General features: G+C 43.0%; 1 protein-coding gene across 7 annotated transcripts in view; it reads left to right on the forward strand.

Moving 5' to 3' along the window:
- The first annotated feature begins 382 nt into the window (after window positions 1–382).
- ALDH18A1 (aldehyde dehydrogenase 18 family member A1) overlaps window positions 383–23328 on the forward strand; it is a 36873-nt gene continuing 13927 nt past the window's right edge. The window contains exons 1-11 of one of the 7 annotated variants that reach the window (XM_037015742.2): window positions 384–639; window positions 2719–2826; window positions 3387–3515; window positions 12250–12464; window positions 15034–15183; window positions 15272–15376; window positions 18635–18793; window positions 19208–19298; window positions 20533–20657; window positions 21385–21529; window positions 22207–22280. In XM_037015742.2, coding sequence (XP_036871637.2) covers window positions 3428–3515; window positions 12250–12464; window positions 15034–15183; window positions 15272–15376; window positions 18635–18793; window positions 19208–19298; window positions 20533–20657; window positions 21385–21529; window positions 22207–22280 — 1152 coding nt within the window. In that variant the 5' untranslated portion in view covers window positions 384–639; window positions 2719–2826; window positions 3387–3427. Of the gene's footprint in view, window positions 640–2718; window positions 2827–3386; window positions 3516–12249; window positions 12465–15033; window positions 15184–15271; window positions 15377–18634; window positions 18794–19207; window positions 19299–20532; window positions 20658–21384; window positions 21530–22206; window positions 22281–23328 lie in introns of all 7 variants that reach the window. The other 6 variants (XM_037015741.2, XM_017656831.3, XM_017656829.3 and 3 more) reach the window with 6 other exon arrangements.

Raw genomic sequence — 23328 nt, forward strand, 5'->3', positions numbered from 1 at the left:
TAATGCCCTTGCTGAAGAATTGGGCTGGGACTTTGGGGGAAACCTCCAGACGTCTAGAAGGCATATAATTGTATCGCATTGCCAAAAATTTCCCATTCAAACAGCAAAAGCTTGCCGGGAGTATGGGTTCCAAAAATTTGTGTATACTGATCCAACCTATGTCGAAGGTGTCCCTGGAACACCTTATGGAATCTACCAGCAGTGAAGGATCCTGGCATCTTTTCTGCCTCCCTGAAAGGCCCGAGGGGCGGCTCTCAGACACCCGGACACGCTTTTTGGCCCCCGGCCCGTCGTAGGACGTGGACGTCCACCCGGAGAGGTGGAGCCCCGCCTCCCGGCGTCTGCTCGGTCCTCGGAGGGCGGGGCCCGCCACGTGGAGCGCAGGGCGGATTCTCGGAAGGCGTCTACGCAGTTACCGCGGCGCAGCTCCCAGCCGGCCCTTAGCCGCGCGTGAACAGCGGGGGCCTGGCGGCCGGGTTTACTCCAACGCCGCTGACGTAACGTCATCTTGCGGAACGTGGACGGAAGAAAAAGGACAGAAAGCCGTCGCCCAAATCGGCCCGGCGTGGAGTGCAGGCGGGCGGCCGGGCGGGTCGTGGCGGCGAGGCAGGTATGCCGCGAGCGGCGAGATGGCGGCAGGTATGGCGGGGCGCCGGTGCCTCTGCAGCGGCTGATGCTCTGCTCCCGCCAAGGCGCGGGGAGGTGTGCTCGCCGGGCCACGGGCGACCGGGGAGCCTGCGGGGGCGCCGCCCGGGTAACGGGTGGCCCGGGATAGGGCCCGCGCGCGGACGGATGGCGGCGAGCTGGGCCTCCCGGGACACGCTGTACGGCCCCGGCGTGGTGCCATATGCCCGCGCGCAGAGGCCCTAGGCTCTGCGGGGTGGTCCGGCACCCGACCACCCTGGCCGCTCTTGGGTATGCGCAAATGGAGGAACTGGGCCAGGTGGAGGCTTGGCGACAAGGCGGACCCCTTCTCGGTCCGGGAATCTGGAAGCAGCTTGCAGTGCACCTGCATCCGCAGCGGCGTTTTACCTTCGTAAACTAAGTAGACGCGCCGACTCTCACCGGCCTGTGTGTGCAGTCTCCCGAGGCCCAGCCGGGCTTTCGTGAAGAGTTCGCCCACGACCATCTTTTGCAGTCGGCGTGTGGTCTGTGTATAGTCCCCCGCCCATCATTATCTCCTGTTCTCTGAGGCGGCGGGATTTATCGGGTTTTTGTCTTTAGGTGGTGAGCCGTATATATACCAAGTCTGTGTTTCTGGGTGAAATTTGCTGGGACTCAAGTTCTGTTCTCTCCAAATCAGTAAGATAAGGGTTTTCTGTTTAGAGAGATACTTGAGAAATGTACCTTAGTCAAAACATGGAACTTTTCAGCTGATGACATTGAGTCTAGACGAACACACAGACACACATACCCTTTGCCCCCTGGAATCAGCCGTCTGCTTTTTGAGGGCATAATAAACTCTGGCAGGACAAACTACCCGCAGTGAGGGAAGGGTCAGTCCGGAGGTGGGGCAGTACAGAGAGGCAAGGGCTCTTAGTATCTAGGTCAGTCTTCAGTCTAATAAAACTAGTAATCTTAAACCTTCAGACCTGTCAGTTGCTCTTAGATAAGAGAGAGGTAAACAGTAAGAATAATTTGTGATTATATCCACCATAGATTATTCATTGAGTTCTTTGTGCCAGTGATAGGTCCCTAAGGAAATAAAAGTAAGATAGCATTAGTGCCTAAACGACAGAAAGAGAAAAACTGACATTTATTGAGCATCTGTTGTACACAGGCATTCCATGCACTGTTTTACTTAGTTTTCATAATAATCCCATGAGGTCCTTGCTGTTATTGTTCCTGATTTACAAATGAGGAAACAGAGGCTTAGGAAGATAAAGTAACCTTACAAAAGGCACACAGCTAGCAAGTGCAGAGCTCAAACCCAGATCTTCCCAACTCCAAAGTCTGTGTTCCCTCTCCAGTTTACCATGCTGTCAGTGGGAAGTGGAGAATCCAGTTGGGAAAAGCAACAGTAAGAGATGAACCAGGTAAAAGCTAACCTGTAGAATTATATCCGATTTTGAATGCTTGAGTTGCTGAGGAAGGTTTCATAAAGGAGCTAGAACTAGACTTTGTGTCACTTTTTTTTGCCCCTTTGGCTCTCTTTATGGGTATTTCAGGGAATTCACATGTAAATAACTATTTAGCAACAGTCACTGAAGGAATTTACATAGGCAGCAGTCACAGATCATGGGCTTATGTTATCCTTCCTTGTTATGCAAGTAAGTTTCTCTTGGGATCTTCCAGACTGTCACGAACACTGATGTATGTCAACAAAGACAGCATGCACTGTTAGATGCCATGCCTTTTACAGCAGATGTATTCTGCCAATTTCTTCTCTCTCCTTTCTGTGTCTTTGTGCAGTATAAATTGAAGAGCAATATACACTCCTTGTTTCTCTTCACTATGAGACTAAATGCTAGTCTTTTGAGGCACGGTTAAGAGGGTTGGACTCTACCTACCAGTTCATAGGGCAGAATTTAAAAGAAGGCTTGCAGGAAAAGAAAGTGCAGTATTTCGCTTATCTTGTGAAAACAGCAATGTCCCTGTAGCATAGGAGCTGCAATAATGAATGACTTATTTTATATATATACGTGTGTGTGTATGTGTATGAATGTACAGGAAGGAGCCCCTTCCCTTTTTGTGAAATAAACTGTTCTTTGTCTATAGCCTCAAGTTTGACCCAGAGTGGCAAAGGCCTGTCACCACGCTGTTCTCAACTCTGAGGGTTTTGGCCATGTACTCAACCTCCTCAGGATGGGTTCACAGTCATTTAAGGTGCCGGCCATTTGCTGTATTGCTTCCCCCGTAATCAAGACAGTGCTGTAAATTCAAGCGGGTGGCAGGAAGAAAGATGTGGAAGCAGCCTCGGCCTTTCCTCCCTCGCCTTATGTCAGAAAGGAATCAAGTGGACATTTCAGTTATGTGGCTCTCAGAGTTCTGTTGGGAGGTGATAGCAGGAAGGTGGAGATGGCTGATTATTGGATATTGGATCTGTTTTTGATCTGTTGGGGCCTCCCTAATGGTATAGGAATTGCGGTGAAGATTTTAATGTCAATATATAAATACTGCACCTTAAAGGCACTTTCGTCACCTAAAATATCAATTATCTTTAATTGCCATTTGCTCACATAAAAGCTAACGCAGTCTTAGGGAAGGAAGGAAAGAAGGCAGGGCTTGGGAAGGAGCCATTTATTCTTTCTCCTTTCTTTATATACAGAGGAGGTGGAGTTTCCCTGATATAGAGGAGTTCGAAGCAGAAGCATCAAGATTTATACTGAGAATATGAGGAATTGGAGGAACATAGAATTAATTTTTCATTATTCATTTATTTTCAGTGCAGTCTGTAGATAACTTTGATCAGTGACCACGTCCCAGCATGCTGAGTCAAGTCTACCGCTCTGGGTTCCAGCCCTTCAGCCAGCGACTCCTGCCCTGGGTCCAGTCCACCACTCTCTCCAGATCTCGTACGTACCACAGGAAACTTTTCAGTATGTGGGAAGTTTGAAACAAGGTTTTAAGAGAGAAATAAAATTTGATAGACTTGCACAAAAACAGTAACAAGGAAGCAGACTATTGATGAAATGTTCTAAGTGTTTGTATTTATGAATAAAGTGAAACTTGGAGGTGATCAGTTTATGGTATAGATTTTGGTGATGGTTGTATACTTACATCCAAACTCATCAAGTTGTATACATTCGTTTTGTACAGATTTTATATGTCAAGTAAATAAATTTTTAAAATAAAGTGTTACCTATATTCATTCTACCAAAACTTTTTACAGGCTTTTTTTTTTTTCATTGCCTTCTTTTGTAATTGTTAATTTTGAAATATAGTTTCGGGTGCCATTGTAAGATTTCATCGAGAGAGAGCCTGTATGCCCTTTACACAGTTCTTTCAATACCTCAGCCTGGATATTGACATGGACACAGTCAAGATAAGAACATTTCCATCATTACAAATCCTCAGGTTTCTCTATGGCCATCTTTCACTTCCCCATCCCTAACCTCTGGCAACCACTAATCTGCTTTCCATTTCTATGTTTTTTGTCATTTCAAGAATGTTACATCAATGGAATCATACAGTATATGACCTTATGGGATGATTTTTTAATTCAGCATAATTCTCTGGATGCAGGCTATGTGTATCAGTGGTTCTTTTTTATTACTGAGTGGTAAATATTTAATGGCATGGGTATAGCTCAGTTAGTGTAACCACTCACCCATTGAGGGATATCTGTTTTTTTCCAATTTTTGACTCTTATGAACGGACGTTCACAGAGGACTTCGTGTGAACATAGTTGTCATTCCTCTGGGATAAATAAGAGTTCACTTGCTGGGTCATGCGGTAGTTGCATGTTTAATTTTATAAGAAAATACCAAACTTTTTACAGAGTGGCTGTACCTTTTTATATTCACAGCAATACTGTATCAGTGGTCCACTTTCTTTAGATCCTCACCAGCATTTGATATTGTCACTCTTCGATTTTAGCCTCCTTGATAGGTGTGTAATGATACCTCATTGTGATTTTAACTTGCTTTTCCTTAATGGCTACTGATGTCAAACATCTTTCTCCTCGTGTGCTTATTTGTCATTTATATGTCCTTCCATGAACTCTCTTGCCTTTTTTGATCAGATTGTTTGGCTTTTTTACTGTTGAGTTTTGATAGTTCTTCCTAGATACTAGTCTTTTATGAGATTTATAGTTTGAAAGTATTTTCTCCCAATTTGTAGCTTGTCATGTCATTCCTTTAACAGGATCTTTCACACATCTTTTATTTTGATAAGGTTCATTTTATCAGTTTTTCCTTTTATAGATTGTACTTTTGAGGTCAGGTCTAAGAACTCTTTATGTAGCCCTAGATCATGAAAATTTTCTCCTGTTTTTTCTCTGTAAATTTTATAGTTTTACATTTAAGTCCATGATATATTTTGAGTTAATTTTTGTATAAGGTTGAGGTTTAGATTAAAGTTCATTTTTTTGCCTACAGATGTCTAGTTGTTCCAACACAGTTTGTAGAAAGGCAGTTTATCATGTTTGGGGTTAGCTGTTTCCTTGCTATTATCTAAATCCTATCAACAGTCTGGTCTCCAGACCTTACAGCAGAGAACTTGCTTATCAACTAATCAAGTTGCTCATCATACAGGAAAAAAAAATCTGTTTCTTTTTCATGGAAAGAAGAAATTAAGGGATGAAAGGTCAGCATCTGGAGCCAGGCTCCCTGGGTCTGAAAACTAGCTCTGTCGTTTACCTACTAAGTAACTTAGTGATTTAAAATAGCAACTGTGGATTTAGGTCACAATGTTATGGGTTGGCATTTTGGACCAGGCTCGGTGTCTTTGTCAACTATCATGTTGTTTGGGGCTGATTGTTGAGGGCCATGGTCTCTGTTCCACATGGTCTCTCATCCTCCAGCAAGCTATCCGTGCTTTCTGCACCAGATGCCTGCAAGGTTCCCAAGAACAGCATGCATGGAAGCCACAAGTCTCTTGTGGCCTAAGGTCAGAATTTATGCATTGTTACTTCTGCGACATTGTAGTGGTCAAAGCAAGTCACAGGGCCAGGCCCAGATTCAAGGAGTGGGAAAATAGATTCCACCTGTTAATGGGAGAAGCTTCAAAGTATTGTAACCATTGCTGCAATCTGGTATGTTTGCAAGTTACCCAATTTCTCAGTAGTAATAACTAACTCATAACAATACCTAACTCATGAGGCTTAATTCATGAGAATGCAGTATGATGATGATAACAATAGCTAACACTTTTTTATAATACCAGCTAATATTTATTGAGTGTTTTATTTTGTGCCAATCCTTGTTCATGTTGTAACTCATTTGATCCCCTACAGCAGCTCAAAGTGAGACAGGTAAGGTAAAAGCAAGTAAGTGGAAGGGTTGACATTCCAACCCAGGCAGTCTGGCTTCAGAGTCTATACTTGTCCTTTTATATACCCTCTGACTCTGTAAAAGGTGTATGAATACTTAACATAGTTCCTAATATGTGAAGCATTCACATCAATATTTTTTTTGTTGATATTGTTTATTCTCCTTAGCTTCGTTCATAGAAGAAGGCATTTTCTGGTCTTGTCTCTAGATTTTTCACTTTTTCTATCCAGACTTTTCTGGAGCCCTGTGTTCTCCAACCATGGCAAGGATGAGAGCAGAAAAGAAGGAGGGAAAAATGGGAAAGCAGTAGACACAAACATGGAAGCAAGCAGAAGGCCAGAAGGGAGACAGAAATCATGTCAGGGTCCCTTCTTGCTCAGGCCTGGAATGCAGCCTCTTTGCTGAACATAAGGACTCTGGTGCTAAAAGGGTAAAGGGCTTCTCCTCCCTTGGAGTATGATCCGTGGCACTTTGAGGCATATGAACAATCCCTCACTCTATCCCTCCCCCACATGTAGGCACACACATATGCCTTGGTATCCCCTCATACTTAATTGTGGAGGAGACGGTAATTGGGACTTAGAGCCTAAAGTTTCCTTAAAAGATGGGAAAGAATACCCATCCAGAAGCTTTGGATCTTTCCTAAATAATCAAGGCCTTCTCAGTCTTCAATATGGACCCTAACAAGTATAATACATCGCAGAACATTAAAAAATGCTCCCAAAAAAGATAGGGTCACTAGCAAACTGAATTCAAAAATACATCAAGAGGATCAGATACCATGATCAAGTGGGATTCATTTCAGGGATGCAAGGATGGTACAACATTTGAAAATCCATCAACATCATCCACCACATCAACAAAAAGAAGGATAAAAACCACATGATGATCTCCATAGATGCTGAAGAAGCATTTGACAAAATTCAACATCCATTCATGATAAAAACTCAACAAAATGGATATAGAGGGCAAGTACCTCAACATAATAAAGGCCATTTATGAAAAACCCACAGCCAACATCATACTTAACAGCAAGAAGCTGAAAGCTTTTCACCTAAGATCGGGAACAAGACAGGAATGACCACTCTCCCCACTGTTATTCAACATAGTACTGGAGGTCCTAGCCACAGCAATCAGACAAAACAGAGAGACAAGGCATCCAGATTGGTAAGGAAGAAGCCAAACTGCCACTATTTGCAGATGACATGATACTATACATAAAAAAACCCTAAAGACTCCACTCCAAAACTACTAGAACTAATATCAGAATTCAGCAAAGTTGCAGGATACAAAATTAATACACAGAAATTTGTTGCTTTCCTATACACTAATGATGAACTAGCAGAGATAGAAATCAGGAAAACAATTCCATTCACAATAGCATCAAAAAGAATAAAATGCCTAGGAATAAACCTAACCAAGGAAGTGAAAGACCTATACTCTGAAAACTACAAGACACTCTTAAGAGAAATTAAAGAGGACACTAACAAATGGAAACTCATCCCATGCTCATGGGAAGGAAGAATTAATATTGTCAAAATGGCCATCCTGCCCAAAAGAAATCTATAGATTCAATGCAATCCCTATCAAAATACCAATAGCATTCTTCAATGAACTAGAACAAGTAGTTCTAAAATTCATATGGAACCACCAAGACCCTGAATACCCAAAGTAATCCTGAGAAGGAAGAATAAAGCAGGGGGGATCTCACTTCCCAACTTCAAGCTCTACTACAAAACCACAATAATCAAGAACAGACCCACAGACCAGTGGAACAGAGTAGAAAGTCCAGATATTAGCCCAAACATATATGGTCAATTAATATACAGTAAAGGAGCCATGGATATACAATGGGGAAATGACAGCCTCTTCAACAGCTGGTGTTGGCAAAACTGGACAGCTACATGCAAGAGAATGAAACTGGATTATTGTCTAAGCCAATACACAAAAGTAAATTTGAAATCGATCAAAGACCTGAATGTAAATTATGAAACCATAAAACTTTTAGAAAAAAGCAGGCAAAAATCTCTTGGACATAAGCATGAGCAACTTCTTCATGAACATATCTCCCAAGGCAAGGAAAACAAAAGCAAAAATGAACAAGTGGGACTATATCAAGCTGAAAAGCTTCTGTACAGCAAAGGACACCATCAATAGAACAAAAAGGCATCTTACAGTATGGGAGAATATATTCATAAATGACAGATCTGATAAAGGGTTGACATCCAAAATATATAAAGAGCTCACACACCTCAACAAACAAAAAGCAAATAATCCAATTAAAAAATGGTCAGAAGAACTGAACAGATACTTCTCCAAAGAAGAAATTCAGATGGCCAACAGACACATGAAAAGATGCTCCACATTGCTAGTCATCAGAGAGATGCGGATTAAAACCACAGTGAGATATCACCTCACACCAGTAAGGATGGCCACCATCCAAAAGACAAACAACAACAAATGTTGGCAAGGTTGTGGAGAAAGGGAAACCCTCCTACACTGCTGGTGGGAATGTAAGCTATTTCAACCATTGTGGAAAGCAGTATGGAGGTTCCTCAAAAAACTCAAAATAGAAATACCATTTGACACAGGAATTTCACTCCTGGGAATTTACCCTAAGAATGCAGCAGCCCAGTTTGAAAAAGACATATGCACCCCTGTGTTTATCACCGCACTATTTACATTAGCCAAGAAATGAAAGCAACCTAAGTGTCCATCAGTAGATGAATGGATAAAGAAGATGTGGTACATATACACAATGGAATATTATTCAGCCATAAGAAGAAAACAAATTCTACCATTTGCAACAACATGGATGGAGCTAGAGGGTATTATGCTCAGTGAAATAAGCCAGGCAGAAAAAAACAAGTATCCGATGATTTCACATATCTGTGGAGTATAAGAACAAAGAAAAAACTGAAGGCACAAAACAGCAGCAGACTCACAGAACCCAAGAATGGACTAACAGTTACCAAAGGGAAAGGGACTGGGGAGGTTGTGTGGGAAGGGAGGGATAAGGGGGGAAAAGGGTCATTAGGATTAGCAGACATAATGTAGGGGGTGTGGCATGGTGAGGGCTGTACAACACAGAGAAGACAAGCAGTGATTGTATAGTATCTTACTACTATGATGGACAGTGACTAATGAGGTATGTGGTGGGGACTTGATTATGGGGGGAGTCTAGTAGCCATAATGTTGCTCATGTAATTGTAGATTAATGATACCAAAAAAAAAAGATAGGGTCAGTCTGGGAGGATAAAAGCATTGTTGAACAGGAAACCTGAAAAGCCCTAGATCCCAGCTCTCCTTGGTGCTAAAACCCACTAGACATGACTGAGCTTTTACTTGCTTAAGATCTAGTTTGTAATTGTTTTCTCCTCTTGAACCTTCACAGCCCAGATCTGCTATGACCCAGTTTTCTGCAGCCAGAATGACCTTTGACTGCCTGGCACTGCGCCTTGCCACCCTCCTCTGCTGGCACAGACTGGGTGTCAGGAGTCTCACTCATGCCTACCTGGCCTGTAGCTTCTGATTCCTCTCTGCCATTCAGTCACCTGCACTGACATCCTTGCCATGCCTGTGTCCCTGAGGTGCACTCTTACACTGCCCCACCCATGCCAGCACCCTTCCAGGACAGAACAAGCCCTGCAGTGGACAGGAGAGAAAAATGGCCAGCAGGCCTCGTCCTGACAACTGTCAAAGGGATATGTGATACTTGGGCTTAGCTCCAAGCTCTGCAAACAGCTACAGATGAGCCCAGGTCCACACCCCAGGGGCTTTACCATCCCTCTTTCTGTCAGGTCAGTGAGATCAGAACTATTACATGTACAACTTCTAAGCTTAGACTTAGGTGTATATATTGCTTAGGACAATATCCCTGAAGACTGAGCTAGGACACTTACACTGATGAAATTAGTGAAGAAAAGGAGCTCTCCCCAGAACTGAGCCCCGACAGCAAACCAGTCCCTTAGTCCCTGGCACTCTCCCAGCAGACAGAGACAACCCACCTGTGGGTCTTGCAAGGGTGCCAAGCTCCGGTTCTATCCTAGATGATGGGCTTCCTGAGCAACTTTCTGCCAGCAACAGAACTGCAGTCCTGTTGTCAATAAAAACCATACTGTCTTGTATCTCTACACAAACCTGAAATGTGATCACTTTAAGAAAAAGGTTGTTTAAGAGAGGAAAGAAAGGACTCCTTAATACTTCATTAAGAATGCTTTTTCTAACATTTGTGTGTGCACGAGGCAGAGAGAGGGAGAACAACACGTAGTGATTTTTCTGGGCCACAAGAATAAGACTGCCTGCCTTACCCACCATTGCCATAGCACAAGGAATAGCTATAGAAGCTAGGTTATAGGTAGAGGGGTTAGTGGTGAAGAGATACAGGCAGTGGGTATAGAAATCTGTAGATCTGTCGAAAAAGGGAGGTGATAATAGTTGATTCAGTGAAGGAAGTTACTCCTGAATAGTGCAATTATAGAAGAATGGTACAAAAGTTGGCTTGGAATAATTACTTTAGTAATTCATTAAAGTATTTTAATTGCCTGTAATGACACATAGGGGAATATACCTAAAATTTAGTCCTGCTGAGAACCTATGTTACCTGTATTGTCTTACTTCTTGCAATCTGGGAATCCTACCCAGGGAAGGTCCATTTGCTGTGGGTGAGGCCATCTGTCAAGGGATGTCCACAGTTGGCTTTTCCTCTCCTGTCCAGGCCTCACCTGCTCCTCTGCCTGTGCATCTACCCCTCCTGTATCACTTATACAGATAAGTCAGTGTATGTAAAAGAACCAAAACAATCACTGAATCAGGGTAGACTTCTATTTCTCTCTCTCCTGAGGAGCTTAGGGTCCTAAAAGAAGGGAGACAGCCCAGCGCCTCCAAAGTAGCTCTGTGAAATCATCAGGCTTCCCGGCACCTCCTTTCTTGCTGCCTCACATTCCTAATGTATTTTCTTGTAGTCTGACATGGATATTTGAGCTCCAGCCTTCATACCCCTGTTTCAAACAGAAGGATGGATGAAGGGAAGGAGGAAGCACCTCACTTCTCTTTTTTAAGAAATTCCAAAAGTCCTATATAACATTTTCACGTTCTTTTTACCCAGAACCTAGTCAAATAGCCATGTCTAGCTGAGCAGGAAACACAATCTTTGGTGGCAGTGTCATCAGCCAAAAATCTCTTCATTTGTGAGAGGAAGGGCTAACGTTATCAGGAAGCAGCCGGAAGGACAAGCTGGATGCACAGGAAGTCGTGAGGTGGTAAATGCCTGGTAGTCGGCTCTTAGTGCTTTACTTTTGGCTTTATGCAGATACATTTTCAGCTGTTCAGTCAAGATTGTTTTTTGCTTTTGTTTTTGCTCTTTAGAAATCTTATACAGCATTGCAAGAAAAAAGAACCAGGAAAGGATTGCTTAGGAGCAGGTGTCCAAAGGTATAGAAAGTATCTGACTCCAGCATTACGTCTCCTTCAGAAAGCTCTGCGGTTCCCTTACACTGTCACGGGCATCTGGGTTCCTGCTGCCTTGTCAGGGAGAAAATTTATAGGTGGATTAGTTACAGTTTTTTACTATTCATACCAGTCACTTTGCTCTTTATTATCTTTGCTAATCAGACTCACTCTCTTTTTATAGTGTCTAGTTTCTTTACAAGCACACACTTCTCTGATGATGAAAACAGTGCATTTTTACTGCATAAATTTGAAAAACATAGGGAAGTATAAGGAAGAAAAAATCACCAGTAATCCCATCAGGAGATAAAATATTAATACTTTGATTTATTTTCATCTTTTCCCTGCATTTAGACATGCATATCAAGTGAACATCATGAGCATTTTTGTGTTATTAAAAATTCTGAAAGTGTTAATTAATCCTACTGCCCTTTTTTTGGACATTTACCCTGCTTCTGATTTTTCCTATTATAAATAACACTAATGAGCAGCCTTCTGATAAATCTTTGTCTAAATTGCTGATTATTTCCTTAGAATAAATTTCTTAACGTGGACTTGCTGGATCAAAAGATGTGAACATTATTAAGGGTTTGATATATTAAACCAACATGTCTTCAGGAAAGATGGTTTTAATTTAAACTCTCCACCACTAGTGCCTGCATATACCTGTCTCCTGTCTACTGGATGTAAACTCCATACAACACTAAAACTTTTGATGCTAGATAGAACTTTTGAACTGGTTATACTCAGTTAAGAATGATAAAGCTATTTTTTGGAAGCTAAACTGGTTAATATTGGGCATGCATCTTTTTAATGAGAAATCACATTGTGTATTTTTTTTTCTTGCATTTGACTTTGGGGGCTACAGATCGTGTCCAGCCTTCAGCCATCAGACATGTTCGTGCTTGGAGCAACATCCCCTTTATCACTGTTCCCCTCAGTCGCACACATGGCAAGTCTTTTGCCCACCGCAGTGAGCTGAAGCATGCCAAGAGAATCGTGGTGAAACTCGGAAGTGCTGTCGTGACCCGAGGGGACGAATGTGGCCTGGCCCTGGGGCGCCTAGCGTCTATTGTTGAGCAGGTAATTGCCACAGTGGACAGTTCTGCTGAACTTAAATAAAATAGGGTTTTTAAACCGTCCGCTCAGGTTTATCAGCTTGTAAAAATAATCTTGATTTGAGTGCAAAAATGTAACCCAATCTGACAACTAACTCCCTTTCCCAGTGAAGGTGCCAGAGGGAGATCCCAGGGCAAACAGAGGATGCCAAGGAATAGAATTGATTTCCTGCAGCTCGACCTTCCGGTTTCTTAGTAATGAAGAGCTGTGTACATCAGTGATTCTTAATCCTGGCTGCACATTTAATCATCTGAGGGGCCTGGAGATGCTTCACACTCAGCCGTTTTAATATGTATCTCTGGGATGGAGCTCAAGTGCCTGTGTTGTTTAAGTTCCCTGTATGACTCTAATATGTAGTCAGGGCTGAGTACCCTAGTGGATGGGAGATGTTTTTTTTCCTGTTTTGTTAGACTTTCTTTTTTTTTTAATTAGCCCAGTAATCTTGAAATAAATATGAGTTGTCACTGCAAAGATTTCCAAGTTCAGGTAGTTGAAAGGACTCACTAGACTGTGGCACATGGGGAAGACCCATGCATACAAGGCAGCAGGAGACAGAGTGGAAGCAAGCATGGGGGTCTGAGAGACAGTCTCTGCACAGGTCTTTATTTGCACAAGGCCCATACTCTGTTTCCAGATTGAATCACCTAGAGATCTATGCAAGAAATCTTGGCTTTGGAAGGGCTTGAAGCAGAAGTTTCAGTGGGGATTTTACGCCCCACTGGCCATGCAGTTAAGCCAGGCGGATTGCAGACTATCAGTAAAGAAACCTTGGGGGTCACCATGAGAGTCTTAGAGTTTAACTGTCACATCATAAATCCCACTACCCTTGTTTTGCCGGAAGCAAATATCAGCTACCTTTTTCTGTAAAAGGCCAGGTACAAATATTTTAGGCTTTGTAGGCCATACAGTCTCTGTCTCAACTACTCATCTCCACCGTTGTAAGACAAAAGCAACCGTAGACAGTATGTAAACAAATAAACATGGCAGTGCTCCAGTAAAACCATTTATAAAAGGTGCAGGTCATATTTGACCTCTAGGTCACAGTTTGCCAACCCCTGACCGAGAATCAAAGACCTGACATCCAGGCATCATGGAGGTGGGGGTAAATGGTCCATCTTTTCCATACTAGCTGTTACTCAACTCTGTCCTCCATAACCATATTCTCAGTTCTTAAAAAGCAGTTTTTCTGAGGAGTTGCTATTAGGAGACTACAAACCTGGAACTTGATAGAATTTTCTTATAGATTCTGTAACAGGCAGTTTTATCAAATCTGCCTTCCAGATTGGGTACATCAGATCAATTCAGTTTAACAAGTATTTATCAAAGGGCTACCTTATGAGGAGCTTGTCAGACATCTAACTGCTATCTCTGTCCTTGGGGATCCAGAACTGAGATTCCCAAAATAATTAGGTGATTGCTCACATAGTAAATAACCAAATGAGTGGACCCCAATGGCAGTGACTGATGGGTCCAGAGACAGGAAAGCCTGGAGGCTTCCTGGGAGAGCTGGGGCTCAACCTGGGCCTCTATGAGCCATCAGAGGGAGGGTGTTCCATGCTGCTGCTGCATACACAGTAGGGGTGGTGCCCCGGACTTGTGCTGGGAAGCAAAGGCTCTATGAATGGGTTCCAGATGAGGACCCAGGAAGGAGTGTGGCATGCTGATGGGCCAGGGAGGAGGTAATCTTGAAAGAAGTGGTGTTCTCATCAGGGAGAATGAGAAATAAAAGGATCATTCCATTAGGCAAGGCTTTGAAGTCACATAGAGGAATTGGGGTCCAAGCTTGAAAGCAGATTGAAAATTTTGAGCTGAGGATAAACCTGTTGAAAACAGTGGGGAGACTTGTAGTGATTTGCTTAGGTCACCAGCTCCCTTCTAGGGATCCACGTGGACCTCCTGGAAGGGCTTTCCACATCAGGGCAACATGTAGAGTTGATTATCTTGTCCAAAGCATCTGATCATGTTAGACAGACTCAGGAGCCAACTTAAAGTGGCTTCCACTGGCCAAAAATAAGATCTGAGCATCAATAAAGATATTTAGTGCAATAAATTTAAACACATGAAATAGTTTAAATCCATGAATTCATAATGATACTTTAGAAAGCTCACTGGGCATTCAGGAGGGTGCTAATGAATTACTTTTTACTCTGAAAAGTAGTAAATTAAGGGAAAGAGACACACATCTGTCCTGCCTTTGATACACAAACTGTGTGCCAAGGCCACCAAATAGTTAATGATGCCTTCTGCATTGCAGACTCCCAACACCAAGTCCTCTGGATGCAAACCAAAATCTCCTTATTAAAAACTTATGATTGCTATCTGCTATTTACTTATCAGATTTGAGGTAGCATGTAGGAATTCATATTTTTACCAAACAAGGTGTTTGATTCTTCCAGAACCAGCCCGGCGCTGGTCCATAAATTTGGGTCACACATCTGGGACCCACTCAGTTGTCCGCCCTACCTGAGTCTCTTGTGAAGAGAGGACATGGATGTACAGTGACCTGTGGAGCCTTCTCCTTCCTCAATGTTAGGTGTCAGTGCTACAGAATCAAGGCCGAGAGATGATGCTGGTGACCAGTGGAGCCGTTGCCTTTGGCAAGCAGCGCTTGCGCCATGAGATCCTTCTGTCTCAGAGCGTGCGGCAGGCCCTGCACTCGGGGCAGAACCAGCTCAAAGAGATGGTGAGTGCTGCTTCCCCACCCCCCGTAACGGGGTCCTTGGGCCCCCTTCCCTCGTTCCAACCACATCTTGTCAATTGGTATGTTACAGGCAATTCCAGTCTTAGAAGCACGAGCCTGTGCAGCCGCCGGGCAGAGTGGGCTGATGGCCTTGTACGAGGCCATGTTTACTCAGTACAGCATCTGTGCTGCCCAGGTGAGAGGCTGACCTTTGCAAGGGATGTGGGCCCTGTGGAGCAAGGGAATTAGGAGCTGGGCTCTGGGGCCAGAATACCAGGATACAGTCTAGGCTTCACCACTGTTAGTTGGGAGATCAGGAGAAAGTCTTTAGGTCTAACCCTTCTGTGCTTCAGTGGCCTCATCTGCCTATCTCAGGGATGTTAGAAAAGTTCAATGAGGAATATATGAAAAGCACTTAATATAGTACCTGGTACACAGTACATTTTCAGTACCAGCTCTTATTATTAAACTAATAACTCCTAGGAATGCTACAGGTGTTTACACTCCTGCAAACAGCAAATTTAGATGTCTTTATTTCATTGGTGGCTTTGACTTCAGGTGGCTTGCTTCTCTTTGTACCTGGTTGCTTTATAGAATAGATGATCTACAAAGCATTGAAGGAGAGAAGAAATCCTTGTGGTTGGTTGGTTTTCGTTCATTCAGCAAAGCTGTACTGAACACCTCTGGTGTACCAAGGAGTATGTTCGACATTGGGGATACTGTGGTGAAAAAATCAGCCAGGCAGAGAAAGACAAGTACCAAATGATTTCCCTTATTTGTGGAGTATAACAACAAAATAAAACTGAAGGAACAAAACAGCAGCAGACTGACAGACTCCAAGAGGGAACTAGCAGTTTCTAAAGAGAAGGGGTTGGAGAGGGTGGGTGGGGAGGGAGGGAGAAGGGGATTAAGGGGCATTATGAGTAGCACATATAAAGGGGGGTCATGGGGAAGGCAGTATAGCACAGAGAAGGCAAGTAGTGACTATAGCATCTTACTATGCTGATGGACAGTGATTGCAGTGCATAGGGGGGGACTTGATAATATGGGTGAATGTAGTAACCACAATGTTGCTCATGTGAAACCTTCATAAGATTGTATATCAATGATACCTTAATGTAAAAAAGAAATCAGCCATGGTTCAGTCCTCATGGAACTTAAACAGTTTATGTGGCTGCCCCTGAGTGTTCTAGAACCTTCTTTCCCCGTTATTTTTTACTTAATTTTCCAGAGTATTTTTTCAATTGCACTTTCAATCATCTATACAGCTATACACTAAATAGGAACATCTGTCTATACATCACAAAACAACTGAACAGCTGCTTCACAAGACAACTGGAAAAACCTCACTCCCCAGGTTATTTTCAAACTCTCTCATTGCCTCTAGTCCTGCCATTACACAGGCCTTATTTCCCACAGGTGCTGTTCTTATATATACATCCTGCCAGGTTTTGCTCTTTCATTTCCTGTGTCTCCATCATTTTCACAGCGCATTCTCTGGTATGTTCTGGATTTGGGCAGCGTGTCCTTGAATAAGGGAACTGAAACAGAAGGGCATGGGCTCGCCCACCTGCTGCCCGTGGCTGGAGACCCCACTCTCTGTGATTGTAGGGTTTTTTTTCTGTTAGCGTAAATACAATAGAAATCTCTATTTCTGTCACTCCTTATTATGAGCTGTCTTCGTCTCCACAATTCAGTGACACTCTGAGTCTTTAATTTTTTTTAAAGTGCCTGAAGCCAACTGAAGAAACTAAGTCCCAGGAACTATTTTTCTGTTTTGCTTTTTCCTCAGGTATGATGCTTTTTGCAGTTCTTTGGTTTGTTTGTTCTAAGGGAAGTAGCATGAAAAGTCACTGCACATTAACGTTTGTTTCCATCAGCATTGGCTGAAGGAGCTCTGCCCCCCAGGTGCCACAGGCATCTCCCCACGGGCCTCTCTCTCACTCCTTTGCCTTTGGTGGTGATCTGACCTACAAGAACTCTTTGCTCTTTGCACCTTGTCTGTGGCTCCATGTTTTGAAAAACATTATCAGCACCTTTGGAAATCTCCAGTAAGTTGTCAGGCTAAACAAGCAAAGCGTCTCATTTTTTATTTTTAGACATGAAACTGATTTTCATCTTAACTGATTGCTCTTCTCCAAGCTCATACTTTTCTTGCTTAGGGCTCTTGACTCCTACTTCTTACTTGTTAAACTGTTTGAGCAACAGGTATTTTCACTGGCCTTTATTCCTTCTTGCCTCTCCTAACACATGTGTTTACTTTTATTGTTTGATCTTTCACCCCCGTGACTGGAATCTGTATGTTCACCCCTGACCCAGTCCTGCTTCCTGCAGGACTAAACTTTACTGAAAAGAATGTGCCCCACTTGGTCTTCCCCCAGTCAGCAGCATTCTTCTTCTTCCCAACAGCTGGTTTGGGGCCTGGCATTTCAGATGTGTACTGCGTAAGTTTTTTATTGAATGAGTGAGTGAATTATTTCCCTTAGGCATGTTACTATTTTGTCTTTATCACCCACATTTTATATAGCAAGGCTGCTGTTATCTTCTCAGTTGCCGTAACCAGACCCTAGTTCAGGGCTTAAGCATTCCCACTTTGTTTCAGTACCTTCCTTGAACATCTTTCTCCAGCCCTTCTTCTTCATCCTTCCGTGTGTTGCAAGAACCCTCTTGATTAAGTGTCGGAAGGATTTTGCTGAAACTTTTATTCATGAGCTTCAGGGTTTGTTACCATTTAGTTTCTTGCTCTTGCCCCCATTTACCTTCTCCCCTGCTGACTTTATATGGCCTAATACAAGCAGGCAAGCACAGCGGCAGCGCTGTTGACCAGCCCTGGCACCCATCCCTCCCCTGAACTAAGTCATGTCCAGCCCTTCTTTCAGTTTGTGATCAAAGACTCACCTCCATAAGCCTTCCAGAACTAAGCCCTCATTCTCAGACACAGCTTTGCTAACTCCAGTAGTGGTTGGCTGTAGAGCAAGAAAAGTAAAGCAGCCCTATTCCATTTTGTCTAATACACTTTTCTAAGCAGTGTAAACCATTCATTCACTCATTGACCAAACGTTTCAGCACCTACTACAGCCAGACCCTGAATCAGATGCCAGGACACAGAGATACTTCAGAAATTAATGGATACTTTCCACTTTCCAAAGTGTATCCCTCCAAAATTGATACATTCCTTTCTTAATTTTGTAAAGTATGGGATTTGGTAGGTGAGGATTAAAGTACTTTTGCAGGAAGTTGTAAGCATCCTAAGTAAATCTTCTAAGTGATTCTAACCTATTTCCCATCTCTAAAGGAATTGGATAAGCATCCAAGGATGTAGGTGCCATTCCAATCTGTCTGGGATTCCCAGAAGCCTGCACTTTTGCTCCTCTACTCTTAGCATCTTTTGTATGCTATTCCTGGGAAGTTCATCGTTTTCCTCCCTCTTGCATTTTCTGTTGAATCCCTTTAGATTTTGGTGACCAACTTGGATTTCCACGATGAGCAGAAACGCCGGAACCTCAATGGCACACTTCATGAGCTCCTCCGAATGAACATTGTCCCCATTGTCAACACAAACGATGCTGTTGTCCCCCCAGCTGAACCCAATAGTGATCTCCAGGGGGTAAATGTGGGTAAACTATTCTTAAGGGTTAAGCATGCTGGAAACACTAACACCGCGCTATGCTGCATGTACTAACATGGGAAGTTTAACATAAACAAGATGGAGAAATGGGGAGAGGAGCTGGCATCATGGAGCAGTGGCTGCAAAGGCCCTTCTGAAGTCGGGTTCAACAGCGTGAGGTGCTCCAGTGGGTCCGGAGGTGCTATGAGTATGGCTTGTGTCTGTCAGTGGATGGAAGGCTGCATGTTTGGAAAGGGGGTTGGCAGTAAGCATGGCGTTTTGCGGAGGGGCCTGTGAGAGCTGTCATCCTCATGCTCAGGGTCATTACTGTGGCCTGCCAGAGCTTAGCCGAGTGCTTCTATGACCTTTTTGAACTGCATAGCTCGCTCGCTCACTCACAACTTTTTACCTGCATTCCAGGTTATTAGTGTTAAAGATAATGATAGCCTGGCTGCCCGTCTAGCTGTGGAAATGAAAACTGACCTTTTGATCGTGCTTTCGGATGTAGAAGGTATGAAGTGATGTCTTTCCTTTTTATCCAGCCTTTGTTTTAAACATTACATGTGTGAGCACATGAGTTCCCCTCTTCATTTGAGCCATTCTGATTTTTTTTTTTACTATGGACCATTATTTTCTGAGCCATATGGTCTACAGGGAGTTTTTTATGGCTCTAAAAAAGGTGGGGGAGTCTGGGAGATATGGCTTGAATGCTGAAATGCTGTCATTTCCAGGCACTTTTCATTTTGTTTTTTGTATAACAACTTTAAGAAGATACTCACATACAATGTAATTCACCTATTTAAAGTTTACAGTTCAGTGATTTTAAAATATTCATATACATTGTTCAACCCTCACCACAATTTTAGAACATTTTATTCACCCAGTAAGAAATCCTATATCTGTTAAAAGTCACTCCTCATTCTCCCCAAACTCTATGGCCCTAGGCAACCTCTAATCTATCCCCTGTCTCTGTTGACTTGCCTTGATATGACTTCATTTTCTCAGTCCCTACTTTTCTGCTTCTAGGGCTCTGACTTGCTCTTTTTCCAAGCAAATTGTGAGGGTTTTTAATCTTGGATTGTATGCATATTATATTTCATTTAACTCTTATTTCATGTCACTCTGCTCAGTTACAGAAGGAACATAGGCTTTGTGGTAATAAACCCAGACTGAATGCCGAGAGTCATGTGCTGTCCTGCTGACTCAGCCTAACCTTCACAATGGCTTACCCATAACATGAGGAGTTTGATTACTGACTGGTTTCAAACAGGACCTCTGCAAGAGTTAATGAGAACCTGTTTCACTTTTCATCCCACTTGGGAAATAGTCACATGAAACAGTATATGGCTGCTCTGCTGTTTCTGCAGTAGCCACTCATCTTTTCCAGTTACATCCTTAAGGTTCAGCATCACAAGTAGCAATGGTAGAGGTGAGGACAACTTTGCAGTGGACTATGAGCAGAGCTAATCAATTTTGGGCCAAGGATAACGGCCATACTCTGATGCCGGCAAACATTCATGTATTAAGCCAGGTTATAGAAGTGCTTAAGTGATCCTCTAGGAGCTGTTTTTCAGTGTGGGCAAACTCCACAGATCCTTTGTTCTCTTTCCTGGTTAGAGCTGGTAGAACAACAGAATCAGCTGGATAAGTCAAGTACAAAGTGGTTTGTGGTGCCTGGGGGAGGGGAGTCTGGCTTGCAGGGTACTCACTTCCTTCGGTATTGTCGACTCTTATCAACTTTGTAGGCCTCTTTGATAGCCCCCCGGGGTCAGATGATGCAAAGCTCATTGACATATTTTATCCTGGAGATCAGCAATCTGTGACATTCGGAACCAAGTCGAGAGTGGGGATGGGTGGCATGGAAGCCAAGGTAAGAATCTGGTGCCTTTATGCCTGTAACAATTACAAAACCAAAACAGTATTTTTTCCTTTTTAATTTTGTAATTATTCGGGGGGCTAATGGCTCAGATACTAGGCATATACACATTTAAATATGCACATCTCTAAATACAGGTTCAATGCATATTGTATACCTTTAGCCAATACATATTTAGCATGTATTCCTTTTATTAATACATAGTGTGTTCATACTATAAATTCAAGGGCAGAGTCTATTTATTTTCATAATGTTATCAGTTCAAATATTTCTTGATGAAATCTTTGAAAAATTAATTGTTCTAAGAAGTTGTACCCTTAAGGTACAGCATCACACACATCAACAGCAGCAAAGAGGACAAGAGTCCCACTTAGAAAAGCTGAAAGAACTCAGGGTCAGACTCTGGTCCAGCACCCCAAGCTGGGCACTAAGCTGAGGCACAGTAAGTCAAATTAGACGTTTTGAGTCGTCCCAGTTTCTATAGAGTCTTAGAACATGCTGAGCACAAAGGGCAGGTTGGTTCATATTTAGGCAACACATGCCAAAGTCGGGCTGGAAAGAGTGTCCGGGCCAAGCATGTTTTCAGAGCTTTTAAGCTATTCAAAACATTCCTGCATGTACTTAAATTGTTCAGTATCACATTGTGTTTTACATCTGTTTACAAGTTTAAAATGTGGGTGACTAGACCCTGCAGAGGTTTGGATCTGACCTCTCCCATCAGGTGAAAGCTGCCCTTTGGGCTTTGCAAGGTGGCACTTCTGTGGTCATTGCCAATGGGACCCACCCGAAGGTGTCTGGGCACGTCATCACTGACATCGTGGAGGGAAAGAAAGTTGGCACCTTCTTTTCCGAGGTAAAACCTGCAGGTAAGTAGTCTCCATAGAGTCCCATGGTCTGTGGATGATAGTTGGTGATGCCATGACCTAGGTAGGACTGAAGACTGAGCTCTCCTGAGCATAGAGGTCACAAAATTGATGTACCAATAGTATGAAATACAGTATTTGTTTTGACGCTATCTGCAAAATTGAATTTTGTTTTGCTTTTGTAAAATTTATCTAACCTGCCTAACTAGGCCTCCTATTCTCTCTAAAATCACTAAGTTAAAGAATATGAGTATCCATTTTCTCAAGAAACATATACTAGGCCCATGCTGGAGGCCACGTACTAATAAACAGTAAAGGTACAAAGATGCATAAGATAGGGAATGTGCTCTCCAGTGTTCATGAAGATAGAATTGCTTTATAATACTACATTCAGAAATGCAAACACATTAGAAAACATAAGCCAAAGTGGAATTGAAAAGAACTCCAGAAGACATAATTATATTGTATACCCCAGAAATACAGACAAGTTTCCTGTAATAAGCCTGAGTTAATCTGGTATATTCTTTTGCCATTTTATTGGTCAGAGTGATCTCTGTGTGAGACAGGCACACCAAGACCCTAGGCATCTGTTCTGTGCATGTGATGAGCCTGTGCATGTGCCAGGAGAGTGAGAGGGAGCAGAGCTGCCCGGGACCTGGTGTTTGCCATTGTTCTTGCAGGCCCTACTGTTGAGCAGCAGGGAGAAATGGCTCGTGCAGGAGGAAGGATGTTGGCCACCTTGGAACCAGAGCAGGTAATAACCCAGCTGACAGTTCATTTCCAGAGCAACTCATGCTGTGAGGTTTAGTGCACATCAGGCCTGCTGTCTCCCCCTTTATTCCTTGGCCCCTTAGCATAGTTATCCAAGTTATAAGTCTGATTCGGATTTGCTCTGCCTTTTTTCTTTTTCTAAATTTTACTTTTCCTTTTGCATTTCATAGGCTGAGGCCTAAGGCAACTTTTCTTTGCTGTAATGTTTTGATCAAAAACATTATGAAAATGATGAGACCAGGGAGGCTCCCTAATCCTGCCACATACTGGGCAGGAAATGTGGGGAAATTCCTTATCTCAGCCCATCCAAATCACCTGACCTGTCCCTTAGGTGGACGCTCAAGAACCTGCTCCCTAGTCACAGCCCTTCCCTGTCCACAGTGAATGAGTCAGTTGAAGCAGCAATGGAAATGCAAGGAGCTCAGATGGAATCTGGGGGCTGGCTTTCCGGGGGAGGTACTGTTAAGGGTAGATTTGAGAGTGATTGTACAGGTGTCTAATGGGGAGAACTCCTGGAGAAGGAGAAGAGAATTAGAAATAACCTCAAGCAGAGAAAGGAGAGCAAAGGAAGAGATGGGCTTGTTTCTCTTAAACCACTTCCCTTTACTCCTTCAGTAGCTGCCATACTGATTTACCACATTTCCTGATTTAGGTGGGTAAGGATTAGGGTCTCCTTAACCATCCAGGACAAGGTTTTTCTGCTTTGACTGAATTCCTTAAATAAATCATTGTCAAAAAAGAAAAACTAGAACAAAAACTTACTTGGGAAAAAAACTATACAGCTAGTGACATTAAATACGTGGAGCTGTGCATATCATGCTGCTTTGCAGTGCTGTCTCCTGGGTAAATGGTGTGATTTGTCATGCCCTTCCCCCAATGCTGGGCTATGGTTTGTTAATCCTAATCATCAGAAGTAGTAAAAGAGGAAGAAAAGTAAGAAGAAATAGGTGAAAATTAGTAGTGAGAGGAAGGAAAAATGAGGGATGCAGTGGTGGGAACGAGTGATACGAAGTAAGGAGATTTCCATCAAT

This window comes from Manis javanica, chromosome 7, assembly GCF_040802235.1.
Source record: "Manis javanica isolate MJ-LG chromosome 7, MJ_LKY, whole genome shotgun sequence".
NCBI lineage: Eukaryota > Metazoa > Chordata > Mammalia > Pholidota > Manidae > Manis > Manis javanica.